The sequence below is a fragment of the Plecotus auritus genome (assembly GCF_963455305.1).
Source record: "Plecotus auritus genome assembly, chromosome: 4".
Lineage (NCBI taxonomy): Eukaryota > Metazoa > Chordata > Mammalia > Chiroptera > Vespertilionidae > Plecotus > Plecotus auritus.
Genome location: NC_137775.1, coordinates 105,675,370 through 105,695,873, shown reverse-complemented (window position 1 = coordinate 105,695,873; position 20,504 = coordinate 105,675,370). Strand labels below are relative to the sequence as shown.

Sequence of the window (20,504 nt, the reverse complement as noted above, 5' to 3'; positions counted from 1 at the left end):
CTTCTCTTTTTAGCTAAAAATTTGGTCTTTTACTAAACTAGCTATGTTTTATTTTATGGAAATTTCAACCCAAGGGGATATATCACTATATCATTGGTGCAAATGTATGTATATCTTTTTAAAGATGCCTTATTGATTTTCATGGAGCCAATCTTAATGCTCTATGTTTCAATTACCGAGATCCAACTTTGCTAAAAATAAACACCTGCTTGTGCATTCACTGAGTTCATTGCCTATTAGCCACTTAGGGAAGGGGAAGGAGTACAAAATGTCCCAGAACCTCCCAGGTGAATTCTTATCTTTGTAGTTTGTTAGGACAGATTTAATGTTAGAATTTTATGATTCAAAAACAAAAAGACATTTTTGCTGTACAAACTGAAAAATGCTGATGCTCTGAAAACGTTCCCGCCGGGAGCGTGGTTAAAAGGAAAGCAGAGCCCTGATCTGGTCTCCCGCCCGCAGGCCGGCTGCTGCGACGGGAGCATCAGGCTCCACCAGCTGGCGTCAGAGTGGCCGGTGATGCAGTGGGGCCTCGGCATCGAGGGCCGCGCCATCACCAGCCTGCAGTGGTCCCCGACCCGGCCGGCGGTGTTTTTCGTCCAGGACGACACTTCCTGTATCTACATCTGGGACCTCCTGAAAAGCGACCTGGGTCCCGTAGCCAAGCAGCCCATCTCTCCAGACAGGTAGGTCTGAGGGACCGTGCTGACCACTAGTCGTCCCTGCAGAGCGCCCCTGGTTGTGACGTTAGAATGTGGTTGTGTTGTTTAAGGAATGTTCTATAGTATCAATTTAAGCAATATTTTACAAACCGCTTTAAGGTATGTTGATTTCAATTTAATCCAGAGTAGTCTATGGATTAAAGAATTCACACGGCACTATTTCCTCATCATTGTCCTTCAGTAAAGAAAAGAAGAAGCTGGTGAGCTCGCTGGTCGCATGGTTCCGTATGTACCATTTGCAGCCCTCCATCTAGTGTCTCCAGTCCATGACCTGGGAGTCAGTCATTGACACCCTGTCACGTGGATGCATTCCTCTGCCCCAGAGCGGGGCACAGTGTGGCCTCTGAGTGGACCCAGTGACATGGAGATGGTCATGGTCGACCTCCAGCAATCCCTGTCTTGTTTTATTCATGGAAACTAGAGCTATTTCTAAAGCCTTTTCTGTGAAGGCTTCTCTCCTGACCCACTTTGTCTGCTCCTCTGTCCTTTTCCCTGAGATTTTGTATTTTTTGTTGGTAATTGCCTGACTGTGATGGCTTGAGTAGCATGGGGAGGGCGGGACACCCAGTTGGAGAGTGATTGAAACAGAATCGTTTGCTGGGTGTTAGGGACACAGTGATAAGAACTGGAAAATACTAGGTATACTTTATTCTAATTATTTAAAAAACACATAATCAAAATACAGACTGTGATTCACTTCTAAGCACATAATATGCATGTAGTTTATTCCAAAAGGCTTGTCAGTTATTTAATAAAACAAATACTTATTGAGCACCTACTGCACTCCTGGCACCAGGTATGCAGTGGACCAGTGAGTGGGCTCACGTCCTTGTGGGGCCAGATGGGTGAGAAATAAATCAGGTTCCACAGTGGGATGGGGAAGAACGAGGAGGCACGGGTGTGCGCCAGAGGGAATCAGGACTTTGAATGGGCAGGAAGGAAGGTCTGGCTGAGGAGGGTGCGTCTGGCAGAGACTTGGGAGATGGGGTCTTGGGACGGGCGGGCCCACCATTGCTGGGGCCAACTGTGCCTGACCCGAACCCTAACCCCCCACCTCCTGCATGGATGGTGGTCAGTCCGTCATCTGGGCTGAAGCTGCTCAGCAGGGAACAGCTCAGACCAAGAGAGTGGAGAAAAGGCAGACGTGATCTAGAACATTCTCCCAGATACCGCCTGCCTTGGTGGTTAGCAGCAAGCAGTGTTTAAGTTAAAGAAGTTATAATATTCACAGAAAGTGCCCAATTATTTTTCTCTAGAGTTTTAAAGGCAGGAGTGTAGATGGAAGGAAGAACTTGCCCCTGTTAGAGTTCAGTTAAAGTGATTATAAACTCTGCGCACTGCAGCCTGGGCGGCCGGTCTCAACCCCAACGCTGCTTTGTTTTCTGCCCTCTTCGCCTGGATTCTGTTCGGCGCACAGATCCGAAGTACATTTTATCTTAATGTTTTTTCAAAGCATATTAAATTGGCCCTGACAACCCTGGCCAGTGTTTTCAGTGGTTGGAGCAGTGGCCTGAGCACCAGAGGGTCTCGGATTCGATTCCTGGTCAAGAGCAGGTACTTGGGTTTCAGGCTCACCCCCAGGGGCACATGCAGGAGGCAACCCATCGATGTCTTTCTCACATCAATGTTTCTCTCTTTCCCTTTCACTCTTTTCCCCCTCCCTCCCACTCTCCCTAGAAAAAAATCACTGGAAACATGACCTTGGGTGAGGATTAACAAGCAGTAACGAGCGGCCTGGGAATGCCAAGGTGCTTCTGCACCAGTTCTAACGCTGTCTGCAGAGTTCAGCGGGGCTGCTGTGCTGCCCTCGAGTTCCTCCTGGTCCCCTTGCCGCCCCTTTCTGCTTCGTTCCTAGAGTTTCCAGTTTGTGGCAATAACTAAGCAGCAGTCTTAACATGCTCAGTGGGGTGGAAATTCTCAAGATTTGTAATTTTTCAAGATTTGTTCCTTTGTGGGCTCAGGAGGGCTGAATTCTCCCTGTGCCGCCCCTCAGTGATGCGGTGGCTACCGACCTGGGTCCCAGCAGTAGTACCAGACTGTCTCTGAGACCTGGACAGATGGGGACGGCGAAGGACGTGGGCACATGGGGCTACTGGGGGCTTCAGGCTTCTCTCCGGGCAGGTCCTTCTCAGGCAGGGCTGCCTGCAGGCCCAGGGCTGTGGGTTTGCCTGTCCGTGAGCAATTCCTTCGTCCTTAGCAGTGACGGTGCAGCAGGCCTCTCGTTCAGGAGTTTTCAAAATGGATTCTAGAGACTTCCCAGTGTTGGCTTCTGTTCTGATCTTTCATTCTGACTCACGGCAGGGGTTAGACCAGGGGTGGGCAAACTTTTTGACTCGAGGGCCACAATGGGTTCTTAAACTGGACTGGAGGGCCGGAACAAAAGCATGGATGGAGTGTTTGTGTGAACTAATATAAATTCAAAGTAAAGGAGCGGAGGGGAGAGCAAGAGAACCCTCCGCTCTTTTGGCTCCGCGGGCCGGATAGAACAGCCGAACGGGCCGGATCCGGCCCGCGGGCTGTAGTTTGCCCACAGCTGGGTTAGACTCTCGTTCACTCCCCTGGGTGTCAGACCATGAACCTCGCAGTCACGCAGCCTCTCTTCCAGGCTGGTGGCCATGGCGGTCGTGGGCGAGCCAGAGAGGACCAGCGGCGGCTTCCTGGCCCTGGTGCTGGCCAGAGCCTCTGGCCACATGGACGTCCAGTTCTTGAAGAGAAAGTGGGCGACCCCCATGGCGGACGAGCAGAGGAGACTGCGGCTGCTTCTGCAGAAAGCACTTTAGGGGTTGAGCAGCTGGCATCGTTGAGGGACAGCAGATGGGAACCTGGCTGTGAAGGACCAGTCCAGAGGGGCCTGTCACCCATGTGTGTGTGTAGAGTGTAGTAGAACACATGTATTCTGTACATAATTCATTTTACAGGATGTCACAGCTATATTCCCAGTAAATAAATTACCATTTTTGAGTGGAAACATTTGTAGTGTGTCCTGAACTTCAAAGGAAATACAGTCATGCACAGTACACTCTTTTCTGAGACTATTTCTGCTTATTTTTAGAACAGCCTTAAAATATTATCCATTCACTACCATATTTTATTTATTTATTTATATTTATTGATTTCAGAGAGGAAGGGAGAGGGATAGAGAGATAGAAACATCAAGATGAGAGAGTATCATTGGTCGGCTGCCTCTTGCACACCCCACACTGGGGATTGAGCCTGCAACCCAGGCATGTGCCCTGACCGGGAATCGAATAATGACCTCTTGGTTCATAGGTCCACGCTCAGCCGCTGAGCCATGCCGGCTGGGCTACTGCCGGATTTTAAATAGTCCACCATGAGGTAATGTGTTTCCATTACCCCTGCCCTGCCTCACCTTAGTCATGCATGAACTAACATGCAGACGCAACTTAATCAGGGTGCAGGCCTCTCCCTGCCTGTGGGTCCCTGAGCCCGAGCACCTGCTGCAGAGCCTGGCCCACAGGGGACGCTCAGTCAGTCTCTGTTAAGCAGCGCTGGACTCGGCTCCCACCCCGCATCTCCATAACGCTCACGGACAGTCGCTTCCAGACAGGAGAGGTGCATGCAGGTGCCTTGAGCCCGCGGGTCAGCCCTGCTCTTTCTCGCTGTAACCTGCGCAGACTGGTCTGGGCTGTTTAAAGGTGGACATGAGTTGTAGGTGTTTCACTTTTGATTCTGCTGTAAATTAGAATTACATTCGTCCCTCTCTCTTTGCACCTCCTGTGTTTGTGCCCATGAAGTCTTGGGTATTGTCCACGTGGCTCCACACCCTGTTCTTTTGTTTGGTTCATTTTTCCTGGGAGGTAAATGCTTGGGCTCCGGGCCCTAACCTTGCTCAGAGGTGCTAGCTGCAGCACGCCACCAAGCCCTGCCCCGACCACAGTGGCAGCCATCGGGGATTGCTCTGAGCGGCACCTCTGGCAACTCCAGTGTGTGCTCGGTTCTGAGAAAAGGCTGGAGCCCTCGAGGGTGCAGGTGGTTGCAGTCATCCTTCTGGGAGGTGCCAGGTAGGGGTGCAGCCAGAGGCGTGGCCAGTGAGGGAGCTATGTGGGGTCCAGGGGCCAGCAAGGCTCCCAAATCCTGCTGAGGAGGAGACTTTGTACTAAAATTGCAAGTGCGTTTGGGGCATACAGCCATGTGCTGGGATGTAGACTTGAAGTCGTGAGTGCGGGTTCTGTATTTAGCCCATTACCCCTGCCCTGCCTCACCCTCAGGCCCTTCAGGTGTGAGCCCTGGTCTCCTCACCCCGGTAGACATGTGCTCCTCCGTGGGGTTGGTGACAGGCCGTCTTCCTTCAGAAAGTAAATGAAACAGGAAACAGGAAACAAAATGCCACATGCCACATGGATGAGGACACCAGCCCGGGGGCATGGGCCCAGCGCAGAGGCACATCTGTGTCTGCTTGGTGGCTGTGCGTTCCCTTCCAGTCACACAGCGATTTGGTCTGCGATTCTGCGGAGCGTCCTCTCAGGAGCCCCTAGAAAACACGGAGCATGGATAATCCATCCGAACTGTGTTGCTGGGTTTTGTTGCAGGGCCGTGGGGTTCCCTATATAGTACCGAACTTATTTGTGTGCCCCTAATTCTTTAGCGCACCGGGCACTAAGCCGGCCCATCACGGGTCAGGGGGACTCCCCATTGCATGGCTTGCCCATGTTGCTAGGCTCATCAACTTGAATTCATCTTCTAAAATGACAGAACATTTATTTGCTTTTTATCACAGAGGTAACAAAACGTGAGTGAAGTCTCTGGCTAGGTTTCTAGGCCAGGCATGTTCCGGCGCAAACATGGGAGCTCGGAGGGGCCTGGGTGGACGAGTCAGCCTGCAGGTTGGGCCCGTGTGGCAGGACGACAGCGTGAGCAGCAGCATGTGTCCCTGGATGGCAGTCCTGGCAGCCAGGGACCCCAGCAAGGGACAGAGGCAATTCGTCAACATGGCAGCTACTACATAGGACAGTGGCTGGCAAGGAAAGCTGGAGGCCCAGCCAGCACGCTGCCCCAAATCTGCCGGGGACTCCAAATCCGCCCGGTCCCGGCCGCCTCCGAGTGGCCCACACCCTGAGGACTTTTCCTCCTGCTGCCAGAGTCCGCAGGGACAGTTTCCCATGGGCTCCGAGGGAACAGGGGCACCGGGAGCCCGCTCTCCCTCTGCAGCTGAGGCTCCTGCACCCTGCTCCTTCCTGGGCTGCATGTGTCCTGCTCAGGTCACCATCTCCAGGGCCCCCATTGAGGCTCATGGGCTTTTGAAGACTGAAAGTTCATGTGTAGACGGGGACTGATGGCAGGTTCCCTGCAGCCGCCCTCGGCGATCCAGCCTCACACCCGCCTCTGCCGCCCTCCTTCCTCCACAGCTAGGTTCCCCTGAGGACTCGGGCCCCAGTGTCTCCTCGTGGGCACCTCCTCATGGGGGGCCTGCCCCATGGAGGCCTCCTCATGGGCACCTCCTCTGTGTGGCCTCCTCCGTGGGCATCTCCTTTGTGGGGCCTCCTCGTGGGCACCTCCTCTGTGGGGCCTCCTCCGTGGGCACCTCCTCTGTGGGGCCTCCTCCGTGGGCACCTCCTCTTTGGGGGCCTCCTCCGTGGGCACCTCCTCTGTGGGGCCTCCTCTGTGGGGCCTCCTCTGTGGGCACCTCCTCTGTGGGCACCTCCTCTTTGGGGGCCTCCTCCGTGGGCACCTCATCTGTGGGGCCTCCTCCGTGGGCACCTCCTCTTTGGGGGCCTCCTCCGTGGGCACCTCATCTGTGGGGCCTCCTCCATGGGCACCTCCTCTGTGGGGCCTCCTCCGTGGGCACCTCCTCTTTGGGGGCCTCCTCCGTGGGCACCTCATCTGTGGGGCCTCCTCCATGGGCACCTCCTCTTTGGGGGCCTCCTCTGTGGGCACCTCCTCTGTGGGACCTCCTCTGTGGGCACCTTCTCTGTGGGACCTCCTCCGTGGGCACCTCCTCTGTGGGGCCTCCTCCGTGGGCACCTTCTCTGTGGGACCTCCTCCGTGGGCACCTCCTCTGTGGGGCCTCCTCCGTGGGCACCTCCTCTGTGGGACCTCCTCCGTGGGCACCTCCTCCGTGGGGGCCTCCTCTGTGTGGCCTCTTCGTGGGCACCTCCTCTGTGGGGCCTCCTCTGTGGGGCCTCCTCCATGGGCACCTTCTCTGTGGGGCCTCCTCCGTGGGCACCTCCTCTGTGGGGCCTCCTCTGTGGGGGCCTCCTCTGTGGGGCCTCCTCATGGGCACCTCCTCTGTGGGGGCCTCCTCTGTGGGGCCCCCTCGTGGGCACCTCCTCTGTGGAGGCCTCCTCTGTGGGGCCTCCTCCGTGGGCACCTCCTCTGTGGGCGCCTCAGTCCCCGGGACCAGCCCTGTGGTCTCCGACCAAACAACAGAACACTGATAATTGGTCTAAGTATCTGACCTTCTTACTGAGTTTCCCAGGAGACACTGCAGAGGTTGACGCAGATTCACATGAAAACCATGGTGAGTGTTTTGCCAAGAGCTTCCTTCTGGAGCTATCATCCCAGTTGTAAGAGAAAGCAGGAGCCTGGGGAAGGGCGACGTAGTGAACTCGGTGAGCCCCGAGAGGGAGCACTTGCGAACGGCACCCCTGAGCTTGCAGCCCAGGTTTGGCCTGGCAAAGGGGTCAGGCCTGGCCCCATCAGTGCTGAGCAGTGGGCCTGGGGTGCAGAGCAGGAGTGGGGGGTGTTTCGGGCCTTGAGGGAAGGAGCTGCTCAGTGTTTGCACAACTCAGTGCCTTCCTGGTGTGTCTAAGCACCTCTGGCTCCCCCAGCCAGTCTAGACCTGAAGGGAGAGCCATCTGTCCAGGTGACGCACACTAGGTGCTCCAGGTGACGCAGACTAGATGCTCCGGGTGACGCACACTAGTTGCTCCGGGTGATGCACACTAGGTACTGTGGGTGACCCTCACTAGGTGCTCCGGGTGACGTACACTAGGTACTGTGGGTGACCCTCACTAGGTGCTCCGGGTGATGCACACTAGATGCTCCAGGTGACGCACACTAGATGCTCCGGGTGACGCACACTAGGTGCTGTGGGTGACGCACACTAGATGCTCCGGGTGACGCACACTAGGTGTTGTGGGTGACCCTCTCTAGGTGCTCCAGGTGATGCACACTAGGCGCTCCGGGTGACGCACACTAAGTGCTGTGGGGGACCCTCACTAGATGCTCCGAGTGACACACACTAGGTGCTGTGGGTGACCCTCACTAGGTGCTCCAGGTGGCCACCTGGCTCAAGACTTCCTTCCAGGAAGGATTCTGGGAGCGGGGCAGAGCTGAGGCTGGGGAGCCCATTTGCTGACACCCATATGGCACCCCCACCCATTCATGGGTGGTGGCAGAGGCCCTGCAGAGCGTTGTGCGCACACTCCTCTGGGGAAGGACGTTAGAGGTTGGGTTAACTTGTTGGTCTTCCCAGGAGACATGGGGCGGGCTGTGGGACCCTGCTGGACAGGCCCCTCAGCATGGGGCTGCAGAACACTGGCCCTCCACAACTGCTGTTCGTGGGCTGCAGGCTGACTGGCCTCAAAGCCCCACAGCAAAGAGTGGTGGCTTCTTTGTTTATGTTAAAGAAAACCCAGGAAGAATCCCAGGGCCCAGACGAAGGAGAGCATCCCTCCGAGAGGGAAGAGGCGGACACTGACTGGACACGAGCTCTTCAGGGACAGAGGTCCTTTGTCTGTCTGTCTGTCTGTCTCTCTGTCAACACGTCCTGGTGCCCACAGGGCCTGGATGCTGGGAGAAAACTCAGCGGGGCATGTCCTTAAGGACCCAATGTTTGACGTGGCAAAAACAAACAGTGGATACGGCATGGACAGAATGCCCCCATCATGCACCTGGGTGGCAGGATCTCACTGCCAAACCATCCCACTGCCCTCCAGGCAGGACCAAGAGGATGGAAGGGAGGGAGGGCATCCTCAGAGGCCGATGTCCCCAGAGGGACATCACTCAGTGTCCTCACTCAGTATCCCCCAGGCCAGCCCAGGCCACACACCTGCCCCGCACCCACTTCAGCCCAGAGGCCCCGGCCCCTATGGGGGTCTTCCCAGGGTTCAGATGCTGAAACACACTGTCCATCAGCTACCTGCCCCTCCCCCCAGGAAGGCCCGGCTCACTGCTCAGCACGACAGCATTTCCAGTCCACACCTCCCGTGCCTGGCCTCCCCCTGACACATCCCCTCCTCTGTGGCATTTTCACTCAGTTTCATCACTATGCGAATGTAGCAGCAGAGGTTTGAGCAGTCAGCCCGACAGTGCTGGGCTCGTTCAGAAACTGCAGGGCCAGCCCGCATGGGCCCGAGGCCAGGGCAGAACTCAGCTCTGGCCGGACACAGGAAGTTCCTGGTCCCTGAAGCTGGCCCCTTCTCAGGACAGTCCTGGCCCATCCTGTCCATTAGGCGGCACTCAGATTCAAGCCCTTGGAAACGAAGCCTGGATTTTAATTACTCAGAAAACATGTCCCCATGCCTGCCCAGGCAGCCGACACCTCAATGTACTCCTCTAATTAAAAACTAATGTTAAGTTTAGTGAGGGATTCACAGTAAACATGCCATTGGAAGGCTCTTGCAGCATTTGGGGGCCCACTGTGCGCTCTGCTTTCCCTCCAAGACGCTCCGCTTAGAGCCGCGTGCGACCTCGCCGTCTGCTGGCGCGCTGCTCCCCGGTCAGGTCAGCGTGGCATCTGGCTGTGCATCGTACAAGCTGGCTGGACTTTCTCCAGAAGAACTGCACCTGCATCCGCCATGGCCTTGGGGAGTGGTGGCGAGGCCAAGACCGGGTGGGAGCGTCCTGAGGGTCTGCGTGTGCTTGGAGGAGACCTCGCCTCTGGGGCCAACGGCCCCTTAGTAGCACAGAGCTGGCGTGAGTCTGACTCAGTCTCTCCATGACTGGCAAGAACTGGAGGGTGAGAACTGGGCTCCAAGTTCAAGCAGAACCTCAAGTTGGGGGTCACTCCTCACCCTCCCGCTCTCCCCTCACCCAGCCCCTCCCTGACTCAGGAAGCCACCCAGGGGAGCGGCTGGCCAGAGGCTGCCTGACATTCCCTGGTCTGCCCTCCGGCCCCTGGAGGCTGTGGTGACGCTCCTGGTGAAGCATCCATTTTATATAAAAATTGCTGTTTGAAATTTTAACCCTGCTATTTGGCTTCTGTAAATGCTTGCTTGCTTAAATAATAAGGAAAATAAGACTACTCCCATTTCAGAGAGGCCATGAAACCTTCCCCAGACAAAGTTATCAGTGCTGGCACCAGGCCAGGCCTTTGGTTGATGTCTCAAAGCCCCAGCACATAGGGGCTCTTTAAGAACTTGCAAAGGGGGCTGGAAACACCCCATATTTGGGAGACAAAGAGGGTAAAAAGGTATAAATACATGAAACTTCCTGTGTGACCGGGCCCAGAATTTGAGAGACATTTTCTTCTGGGCCTACGCGTAATAATAACAACAACAATAATAATAATAAATGTAACTCCATCTCTCTAAGCGTTGCTTGGTTCTTCTCCGGTTTTCTGTAACATTAATGGTTCCCTGACCAAGAAATAACCAGGCTTTGCCTTTTGGCCTCTGGCGAGTGGGCCAGATTTGGGACCTGGGGGAGCCGGATAGGCCTCCGGAAGGCGCCGCTCTGCTGATTTAGCAGAATTGAACCGGGGGACTCCGAGCACTCCCGGACCTCAGCCCAGGACCCGGCCGGCATCTGGAGAGAGTGGACGGACACTTCTGGACCTGTCGACAGAATCAGTAAGGTAGGGGCCTCAGTCAGGCCCATCCAAGTGAGTGGAAGGGGGAGCTTGATCACCTCCCCGGAAGTCAAGGACTTCCTTAGGCAAGTTAATCAGGAATCAGGTGGAGTGTTTAAACTCTGGGTAAATATCTGATAGAAGTAAAAAACTCAGACTGTCTGGTATATAAATGTGGGACTCCGGAGATTAGTGAATTCAGATTCGATTAAGGAATTCTGAGTTCACTCTGCTGTTTGTTTGTGTGGGGCTAGCCAATTTGCTACCGAGAAGGGGAACTGGACACAGTCTTAACTCCTCCGGTAGGTTCTCAGCAAGATGTTGGTTGAGAATTCTGTTCTGGGGCATGGGTGCCGGGAGTGCCCCCATGCCCATTTGGGGAGCTCCAGTCTTATCTGGTCAGCTCCAGTCTGGGCTAGTCTACTGAGAGAGTGTGAGTACAGATGTTTGTCTGTCTTGGCATAATTATCTGTTCATAAACTCGTCTGTGTGAAGCAAAAGCTACTTTGTGCCTTCTGGCTGTACACATGAGAGTATTTGTTATCTCTTTCTATTGTTTAATTTGTTTAAAGATAGGGCGGACCCACTGTGACGAAATGCAAAAGTCTCTAGCAGCTTCAAGATTTTTTTTTTTGGACAAATTTTTATTTTTATTATTATTATTATTATTATTTTCCTTTATTTTTTTCCTTTTTTATTGTTTAAAGTATTACATGTAGTAGTACATATATCTCTTTTTTCCCCATTGACCTCTCCCCAGCCTCCCCTACCCCCTGTCACATACTCTCATCCCACCCCCCCAGTGTCTTGTGTCCATTGGTTGTGCTTATATGCATGCGTACAAGTCCATCGGTTGATCTCTTTTCCCCACTCCCCAACACTCCCCAGCCATCCTGCTATAACTTGACAGTCTATTCAGTGCTTTACTGCCTCTGTATCTATCTTTTTGTTCATCAGGTTATAATGTTCTTTATTTTCCATAAATGAGTGAGATCATGTGGTATTTTTCTTTCATTGCCTGGCTTATTTCACTTAACATAATGCTCTCCAGGTCCATCCATGCTGCTGCAAATGGTAAGAATTCCTTCTTTTTTATAGCAGCGTAGTATTCCATTCTGTAGATGTACTATAGTTTTCTAATCCACTCATCTGCTGATGGGCATTTACGCTGACTCCAAATCTTAGCTATGGTGAATTGTGCTGCTATGAACATAGGGGTGCATATATCCTTTCTGATTGGTGTTTCTAGTTTCCTGAGATATATTCCTAGAAGTGGGATTACTGGGTCAAATGGGAGTTCCATTATTAATTTTTTTGAGGAAACTCCATACTGTTCTCCACAGTGGCTGCACCAGTCTGCATTCCCACCAGCAGTGCATGAGAGTTCCTTTTTCTCCGCATCCTGGCCAGCATTTGTCGTTTGTTGATGATTGTTGTTCTGACAGGTGTGAGATGGTACCGCATTGTCATTTTGATTTGCATCTCTCGGATAATTAGTGACTTTGAGCATGTTTTCATATGTCTCTTGGCCTTCCTTCTGTCTTCTTTCTAAAAGATTCTATTTAGGTCCGTTGCCCTTTTTTTTATTGGATAATTTATCTTCCTTTTATTAAGTTGTATAAGTTCCCTGTAGATGTTGGAGATTAAACCTTTATCAGTGATAACATTTGCAAATATGTTCTCCCATACAGTGGGCTTTCTTGTTGTTTTGTTGATGGTTTCTTTTGCTGTACAAAAGCTTTTTATTTTGATGTAGTCCCATTTGCTTATTTTCTCTTTAGTTTCCATTGCCCTAGGAGCAGTATCGGTGAAGAAATTGCTTCGGCATATGTCTGAGATTTCTCTGCCTATGGATTCCTCTAGTATTTTTATGGTTTCCCCTCTTATGTTTAAGTCCTTAATCCATTTTGAGTTTATTTTTATGTATGGTATAAGTTGGTGGTCTAGTTTCATTTTTTTTGCATGTATCTGTCCAATTTTCCCAACACCATTTATTGAAGAGATTGTCTTGACTCCATTGTATGTTCATGCCTCCTTTGTCAAATATTAATTGAGCATAGTGGTTTGGGTCGATATCTGGGTTCTCTATTCTATTCCATTGGTCTATATGTCTGCTCTTGTGCCAGTACCAGGCTCTTTAGAGAACAGTGGCTTTGTAATACAGCTTGAAATCTGGTATTGAGATTCCACCTACTTTGTTCTTCTTTCTCAGGATTGCTGTGGCTATTCGGGGTCTTTTTTTATTCCAGATGAATTTTTGGAGAGTTCTTTCTAGGTCTGTGAAATATGCCATTGGTATTTTAATGGGGAGTGCATTGAATCTATAGATTGCTTTGGGTAGTATGGACATTTTGATGATGTTGATTGATTCTACCAATCCATGAACATGGTATGTTCTTCCATCTGTTTATGACTTCCTCTATCTCTTTTTTCAGTGTCCTGTAGTTTTCCAAGTATAGGTCTTTTACCTCCTTAGTTAAGTTTATTCCTAGGTATCTTAATTTTTTTTTGGTGTGATGGTAAATGGAATTGCTTTTTTAGTCTCTCTTTCTGTAAGTTCACTATTGGTGTATAGAAATACCATAGATTTCTTGGCGTTAATTTTGTATCCTGCTACATTGCCAAATCATTTATTAAGTCTAATAGTTTTTTGATGGAGTCTTTAGGGTTTTTTATGTACAATATCATGTCATCTGCAAATAAGGACAGCTTTACTTCTTCTTTTCCAATTTGGATGCCTTTTATTTCTTCTTCTTGTCTAATCACAATGGCTAATACTTCCAGTACTATGTCGAACTGGAGTGCTGAGAGTGGGCATCCCTGTCTTGTTCCTGTTCTTAGGGGAAATGGTTTTAGTTTTTGCCCATTGAGTATGATGTTGGCTGTGGGTTTGTCATATATGGCTTTTATTATGTTGAGGTATGATCCTTCTATTCCCACCTTGCTGAGAGTTTTTATCAAGAAAGGGTGTTGGATTTTGTCAAGTGCTTTTCCTGCGTCAATTGATATAACTATGTGGTTTTTATCTCTCAATTTGTTTATGTGATGTATCACGTTTATTGATTTGCGGATATTGCACCATCCTTGCATCTCTGGGATAAATCCTACTTGGTCATGGTGTATGATCTTTCTGATGTACTGCTGGATCCGATGTGCTAGAATTTTGTTGAGGATTTTGGCATCTATGTTAATGAGGGATATTGGCCTGTAATTCTCTTTCATTGTGTTGTCTTTATCTGGTTTTGGTATTAGGGTGATACCGGCTTCATAGAAGGAGCTTGGAAGTGTTCTTTCCTCTTGAATTTTTTGGAATAGTCTGAGGAGGATAGGTTTTAGTTTTTCTTTGAATGTTTGGTAAAACTCCCCTGTGAAGCCATCTGGCCCCGGGCTTTTGTTTGCTGGAAGCTTTTTGATGACTGCTTCAATTCCTTCCATAGTTATTGGCCTATTTAGGTGTTTGGATTCTTCCTGATTGAGTTTTGGGAGGTTGTATTTTTCTAGGAATATGTCCATTTCCTCCAGGTTGTCCAGTTTGTTGGAATAGAGTTGTTCATAGTATTTTTTTAACAATCCTTTGTATTTTGATGGTGTTTGTTGTTATTTCTCCTCTTTCATTTCTGATTTTGTTTATTTGGGTTCTCTCTCTTTGCTTCTTGGTGAGCTTGGCTAGAGGTTCATCAATCTTGTTTATCCTTTCAAAGAACCAGCTCTTGGTTTTGTTGATCTTTCGTATTTTTTTTTTTTTTTTTGGTCTCTATGTTGTTTATCTCCACTCTGATCTTTATTATTTTCTTTCTTAACCTAACACTGGGCTTTTCTTGTTGCTCTCTTTCTAACTCTTTGAGTTGTAGGGATAGGTAATTTATTACCATTGTTTCTTGTTTTTTGCAGTAGGCTTGTAGAGCTATGAACTTCCCTCTCAAGGCTGCTTTTGCTGTGTCCCATAGATTTTGGATTGTTGGGTTTCATTGTCATTTGTTGCCAGGATGTTTTTTATTTCTTCTTTGATCTCTCTGGTAACCCAGTCATTGTTTAATAGCATGCTATTTAGTCTCCATGTGTTTGATTTTTTTGGATTGTTTTTATTGTAGTTGTTTTCCAGTTTTATGCCACTGTGATCTGAGGAGATGCTTGATATGATTTCTATCTTCTTAAATTTGAAGAGACTTTGCCTATGACATAATATATGGTCTATCTTAGAAAATGACCCATGTGCACTTGAGAAGAATGTATATTCTGTGGCTTTGGGGTGAAATGTTCTAAAGATGTCAATTAATTCCATCTGTTCTAGTCAGTCATTTAGGATTGATGTTTCTTTGCTGATTTTTTGTTTAGAGGATTTGTCCAATGCTGATAGTGGGGTATTAAAATCTCCTACTATGATTGTATTGCTGTCAATCTCTCCCTTGATATCCTCCAGGAGTTTTTTTATGTATTTGGGTGCTCCTGTATTGGGTGCGTGTATGTTTACCAGAGTTATTTTTTCTTGTTGGATTGCTCCCTTTAGTATTATGAAGTGGCCTTCCTTATCTCTTTTTATGTCCTTCACTTTGAGATCTAATTTGTCGGATATAAATATTGCTACCCCAGCTTTTTTTTCAGTTCCATTCGCCTGAAAAACCTTTTTCCATCCCTTCACCCTCAGTCTGTGTGTGTCTTTTTTTCTGAGGTGGGTTTCTTATAGACAGCAGATATATGGGTCATGTTTTCTTATCCAATCCATTACCCTATGTCTTTTGAAGTGGTGAATACTAGCCCTCTGTTACAGGAATTACCCTGTGAGATCCTGTGACATGTGAGACCCTGTGAAGGGATAAAGCTCCCTTAGTCCATTCTGAGAGGGCGTGTCACCCCTCCCAGAGACGATATGTAATTTAAAGGACAAGTGGGGGGAACCTACTACAGGAACAGCTGTGACTGTCTATTTGAATATAGACACATTTTGAATTTCTCCTTGTCATTTGAAGACAGTTATATTACTCTAAAGAATCCATGAAAAGGACTTATAAGGAAAATCAGAAGATCTTAGAGCAGGTCAGTATATTTTTCTTCTTATATAATTCCTCTGAAATTTGGCACTGCTTAATAAATCATGGCAATACATTTTTTTGCATAAATTCAATAAGACAGTTTTTAATAGTGGTTTTATAAACCGAAAACTTTGACTGGAGTATCATGTTTTAAAGAGCCCTGTCTGGACTCTGAAGACTTGAAGCCAATAAGAGTGCCACAGAAAAAGCCTGGTATCCTGCTTGGGAGCCCTGAAAATGGCTGGCGCTGAAGCTTCAGGCCCATGCCCTACCATTGCTGGCAGTTGGTCAGAATAGAAGGGAAGCAATAAGGGTGCCTCTGCATCCCTGCTGAACCCCCATTCACTCTAGGCCACAACAAGTAAGGAGGGCTGCTGAGATGGGCCTTGAAGCCTAGTGCGTTGGCCCAGGTAGAGTTGCTGCAGGTGAGGGATTCACCTAACTCAGCAGATACTGCAGGCAGGCCTGACAGCAGCTGGATGGCTTGGCTTCCTGGCCCTACAGGGCACACTAAGATTCAATCATGAAATTCCAGCAAAGGTAGTCAGTTACCATTCTTGTTGTGTTTATGCAAACAATCAGGCCAAATTGAATACAATAGATAAATTGGTCTTGACCTGGCTCTTTTGATAAACAAAGAGGTAATTTTGAGGAGAAAAATTCTATTTCAATAGAGGTTATTAAAACTGAAATGTTTTTTTTTCTCTTCCACTGGACCATTTGTTACAGTTTGTCTCCGCCAGGTCACAAGCCCACCTCCTTCTGTACCCAGGCCTCATCATCCCTCTGACAGACAGCAAGGATCTCTTGGCTCTGAAAGAAAACTCCGTTCCCCTTCAGCATGGAAGTAGTTAGAGGACCCCACTGACGTCCATTTTCCCTGAAAGAATTCAGAGCCAGGATCCTTGAGGTAATATATAGTAGGCAGTTAGACAGACATGAGCAGAGCAAGGACGATGGGCCAACTAGCGCTACCAGATGTAACTAGGTATTTCTACCTCTATGTATGTGAGACAAGGGGCATAGCCAAAGAGGTACTCACCCAAAGTCTCAGCCCTTAGAAAAGGCCAGTAGCCTATTTGTCCAAAAGACTTGACCCCTTTGCATTTGGATGACATACTTGCCTCCAGGCGGAAGCAGCCACAGCTATGCTTATTGAAAAAGCAAATAAGTTAACCCTAGGGCAGTAACTAATCCTAACTGCCCCACATGAGGTCGAAGCTTTACTCCAGAACACACTGGAGCGCTGAATGTCAAACACTCGAGTCACCCAGTTTCAGGCTCTCCGGTGGACAAAAGAAAAATCAGTAACAATTTATACTGACTGATAGAAGGTACGCATTTACAACGGCTCACATACATAGTGCTGTTTACAAGGTAAGGGAACTCCACAGAAGCAAGAGGGAACCGGGCCACAGATGAAGTGGCCCGGGAGGCTGCCCTAAAATCAGTGGGGCCTCTACAGATTCTAGTGACTCTTCCAGACCTTGACCCACCCAATCTAGAAAAGCTGAAATCCATAACCAGTCTTTAGTCAAGTTCTTACAGGCTTTACAGTCTACCCAGGAAGCAATCCAGAAGCACGTCTGAGACGCTCTGCCTGTACCAACTTCTGATCCGGTTCATCCCTTCCACCCTGGTGACTCTGTTTGGGTAAAGAAATTTGCCACCTAAGGACTGACTCCTACCTGGAAAGGACCACCTCCACGGCAGTCAAGGTCGACGGAATCCTAATGTGGCTTCATCACACCCAGCTTGAGACAGCCCAGGAAAAATAGAGAGTCCAGGATTCTTTGGACTCTCTAAAGATCACTCCTGGCCCTCATTCCGGGCCCTTATAAGTAGGCCCACTAACTTTATTAGGAAGAAAATTAAGATTATAGTCCTCAGGGGTAAATATAACTCCCTCCCTGACAATGACCAAGAGTCAATGATTTGACTCATGTACATAAAACCAGTGGGAATGAAGCATCCATCTTATATAAAAACTGCTGTTTGAAATTTTAACCCTGCTATTTGGCTTCTGTAAATGCTTGCTTGCTTAAATAATAAGGAAAATAAGACTACTCCCATTTCAGAGAGGACATTAAACCTTCCCCAGAGGAAGTTATCAGTGCTGGCACCAGGCCAAGCCTTTGGTTGAAGTCTCAAAGCCCCAGCACATGGGGGCTCTTTAAGAACTTGCAAAGGGGACCGGAAAACCCCATATTTTGGAGACAAAGAGGGTAAAAAGGTATAAATACAGGAAACTTCCTGTGTGACGGGGCCCAGAATTTGAGAGACATTTTCCTCTGGGCCCGTGTGTAATAATAATAATAATAATAATAATAATAATAATAATAATAAATGTAACTCCATCTCTCTAAGCATTGCTTGGTTCTTCTCTGGTTTTCTGTAACACTGGTGGGGCCTCTTCACACTGAGAGCCTTCCGTGCTGCTTGACCAAAGCAAGGCACTTGTCGCCCCACATTTTCACTTTAGTTCTAGTGAAAACTTAACCCCGAAATGCCACTCTCTGCTGATGCCAGGAAGAAGACTCCCCAGGTGCGTCATGGAGCAGCGGAGCTGCCTGCTGTCATTAGCTGACCCCGGCTCACAGTGTAGATGCGAAAAGAAAAGGCTCCGTGACCCGGCGCCTCTGAGCAAGCTGGCAGGTGGTGGGTGGCTGGCCAGGCCAGAGGCACCCTCCCCTCTGACCGTCTCCAGGAAACCTCTGGGTCCCGGTGCGTGTGCAGCGTTGCTGGGTCACCATGTGGTTCTGTCTGCCTTCCAGGAGCTTGTGATCCTTCCCAGGTAAAAGCCTGTCTTCATTTCTGCATGGGGGCCATGTGCCATGGCAGGTGCCTGTCAGCATGTCGGGGCATGTCTGAGCCATGGCAGGTGCTCGTGGGCATGTTGGGGCACGCCTGAGCTGGGGTGGAAACCACCACAGCTAAACATCTAGCCACCGTCTCTGTCTGCTCGGTGGCTGTAACCAATACAGACGACTCAAAACATACTAGAAAACATACTAGTAGACATGTGTCACTCTCAGTGCTGGAGGCTGGGCGTCTGAGATCCAGGGCCATAGGGTGGGAAGAGCCAGTTGGCCCCCAGGGCCCCTTTCATAGGGCACTGATCTCATTTGTGGGGGCCCACCCTCATGACCTCATTATCTCCCAAAGGCCCCACCTCCAAACACCATCACCTTGGGGATCAGTTTCAGCACATGAATTTTGGGGGACACAGTCGGTGCACATCCCTTCCACATTTGAATGTATTATCCCTGACTCTGGGACCCAGAAGAGGAAGCCTACATTTCGCTGCCTCTGAGCCTTTGATTCCAAAACACAGCCGGAGTGGCTACGAGGGGCCGGGCGTCTCCTGGGCGCTTTTGAGGAGCTTCAGGGCCTGAGTTTAAAGTTGGACCTACATCCCTACGCATATCAAAGCGCATTCAATATTGACCACCAGCCTCAACATAAAGAGAGAAGTAATTAGTGGAAGAACACATTTTCCTGTATGTGGTAACATCACATCCAAGAATGACAGAAACCCTGATGAAAATAGACAGCTTAGTGCAACAAAAATGCCACAAATAAAATCAAAAGACAAAGGGTAAGATGAAAAATATTTGCAACATGTAAGATGGAAAGTATATTTTCCTTCTATATTGAGACTATTCTCAGGACTATAAGAGAAGAAGAACAAGCTACCCTAAAATCAGCAAAAACGTTGTGTTATAATAATGTTATGATTATAAGGAAACCCCTCTAATGTGTGAAATGATTATTGTGTGAAATGTTTGCTGTGTGAGACCCCAATACTCCATAACTTCCCAATTGGTGAACACCCCACTATCTTGATGTGAATGCCCTGAGCCCTTAAAGTGTAAACGCCCTGCTCCCAGCATAAGGCACACCATCAGGCCCACACTGACAAAACACAAGTTGTTACTACCTGTAGAGGGCTGCCTGGGAAGGCACATGGGCATTTCTTTAAATTGTTGTCAGCTGAGCCCGAGGCGACTGGCAGAGCCGCGTTGGTTACGCCCTCCCCAAGAAGGTGGGGGGCGTTATCAGTACTGACTTTTTACCTTCGTCCAGGTGCTGGGGAGCGGGCTTTGATATGTAAATCCAGGCAAGCACCAGGAATACTAGGGCCTACTCAAGAATGCAAATAAGCTCCTTTGATCCTAAGTTTTGGTGATACTTCCTGGTATTTGGGGGTATAAAATAAATGCGCTGCGTGGGCTCCGGGGTCCCTGCCTCTCCATCAGAGAGGATGGCGTCCCACCTGGCTCCCAGCTTTGTTTCTATCTTTCTATCTGGTCTCTTTCTTTTATTTCTTAACCCCCAGCTCCTCCACTCAGGAACCAGACCTGTTCCTTTTCCGTGCTGGACGCAGAAAAGAGAGAACACCTCTACAACTACCGGCTATACAAGCACCAGACCTTCAGTCCACGTCTCCTGCCTGATAGAGGAGGACTCTACGTCGCTCTGTGAGACGAGCCCCTGACTGCTCTGCTGTGTGAGCCTGAACCAACTGCGGCCGCCTGCCTGTCTCTGTTTTCGTCGTCTGTCCTTCAGTGTGCATCACCGGGTGGCCTTTGCTGGAGCCTAGGACCCACTAGGAATAGGTAAATAAACCCCGTGTGATTGCATACTAATTCTGTCTTGTATGTCATGTATTCCGGTTCGGCTCATAGACATTGAAGTACCAGGGGATAGGCCGTTATTGCTGACTCCTGGTCACCTGCGTTTGCCCCACTAAGTTTAATCAATTAACTGGGGGCATAATTGGGACACGTTGGCAGGATAGCTCAGGAAAAGAAATATTTGTTAGAATTTTGCCAAAAGAACAAGGCGCCATTTTCATCCACCTGACGGGCAGGATGCAGGACACCGAGTGTGGGAAGTGCTTTGAAGAACACCCCTCCCTCCCCACCCCCTGTCACCCCACGGGTTGGGGAGAAATCATTTCAGCTCTTTATGCTTCCTGCCTCTGCAACAGCCCAGGTG

The 20,504-nt window shown here is 49.4% G+C and overlaps 1 protein-coding gene across 9 annotated transcripts in view; it reads left to right on the top strand.

Annotated features, from left to right (window-relative positions):
- DYNC2I1 (dynein 2 intermediate chain 1) overlaps positions 1–20,150 on the top strand; it is an 81,422-nt gene extending 61,272 nt beyond the window's left edge. For 3 of the 9 annotated variants that reach the window (XR_013960395.1, XR_013960396.1, XR_013960397.1), the window contains 2 exons: positions 463–686; positions 3,328–3,687. Coding sequence is in view for 4 of the 9 variants with exons in the window: in XM_080664433.1 (XP_080520559.1) it covers positions 463–686; positions 3,328–3,502 (399 nt within the window). In the remaining 5 variants the exon portion in view is untranslated. Of the gene's footprint in view, positions 1–462; positions 687–3,327; positions 3,738–18,032; positions 18,298–19,842 lie in introns of those variants that run through there. The other 6 variants (XM_080664433.1, XM_080664432.1, XM_080664435.1 and 3 more) reach the window with 3 other exon arrangements.
- The last annotated feature ends 354 nt before the right edge of the window (positions 20,151–20,504 follow it).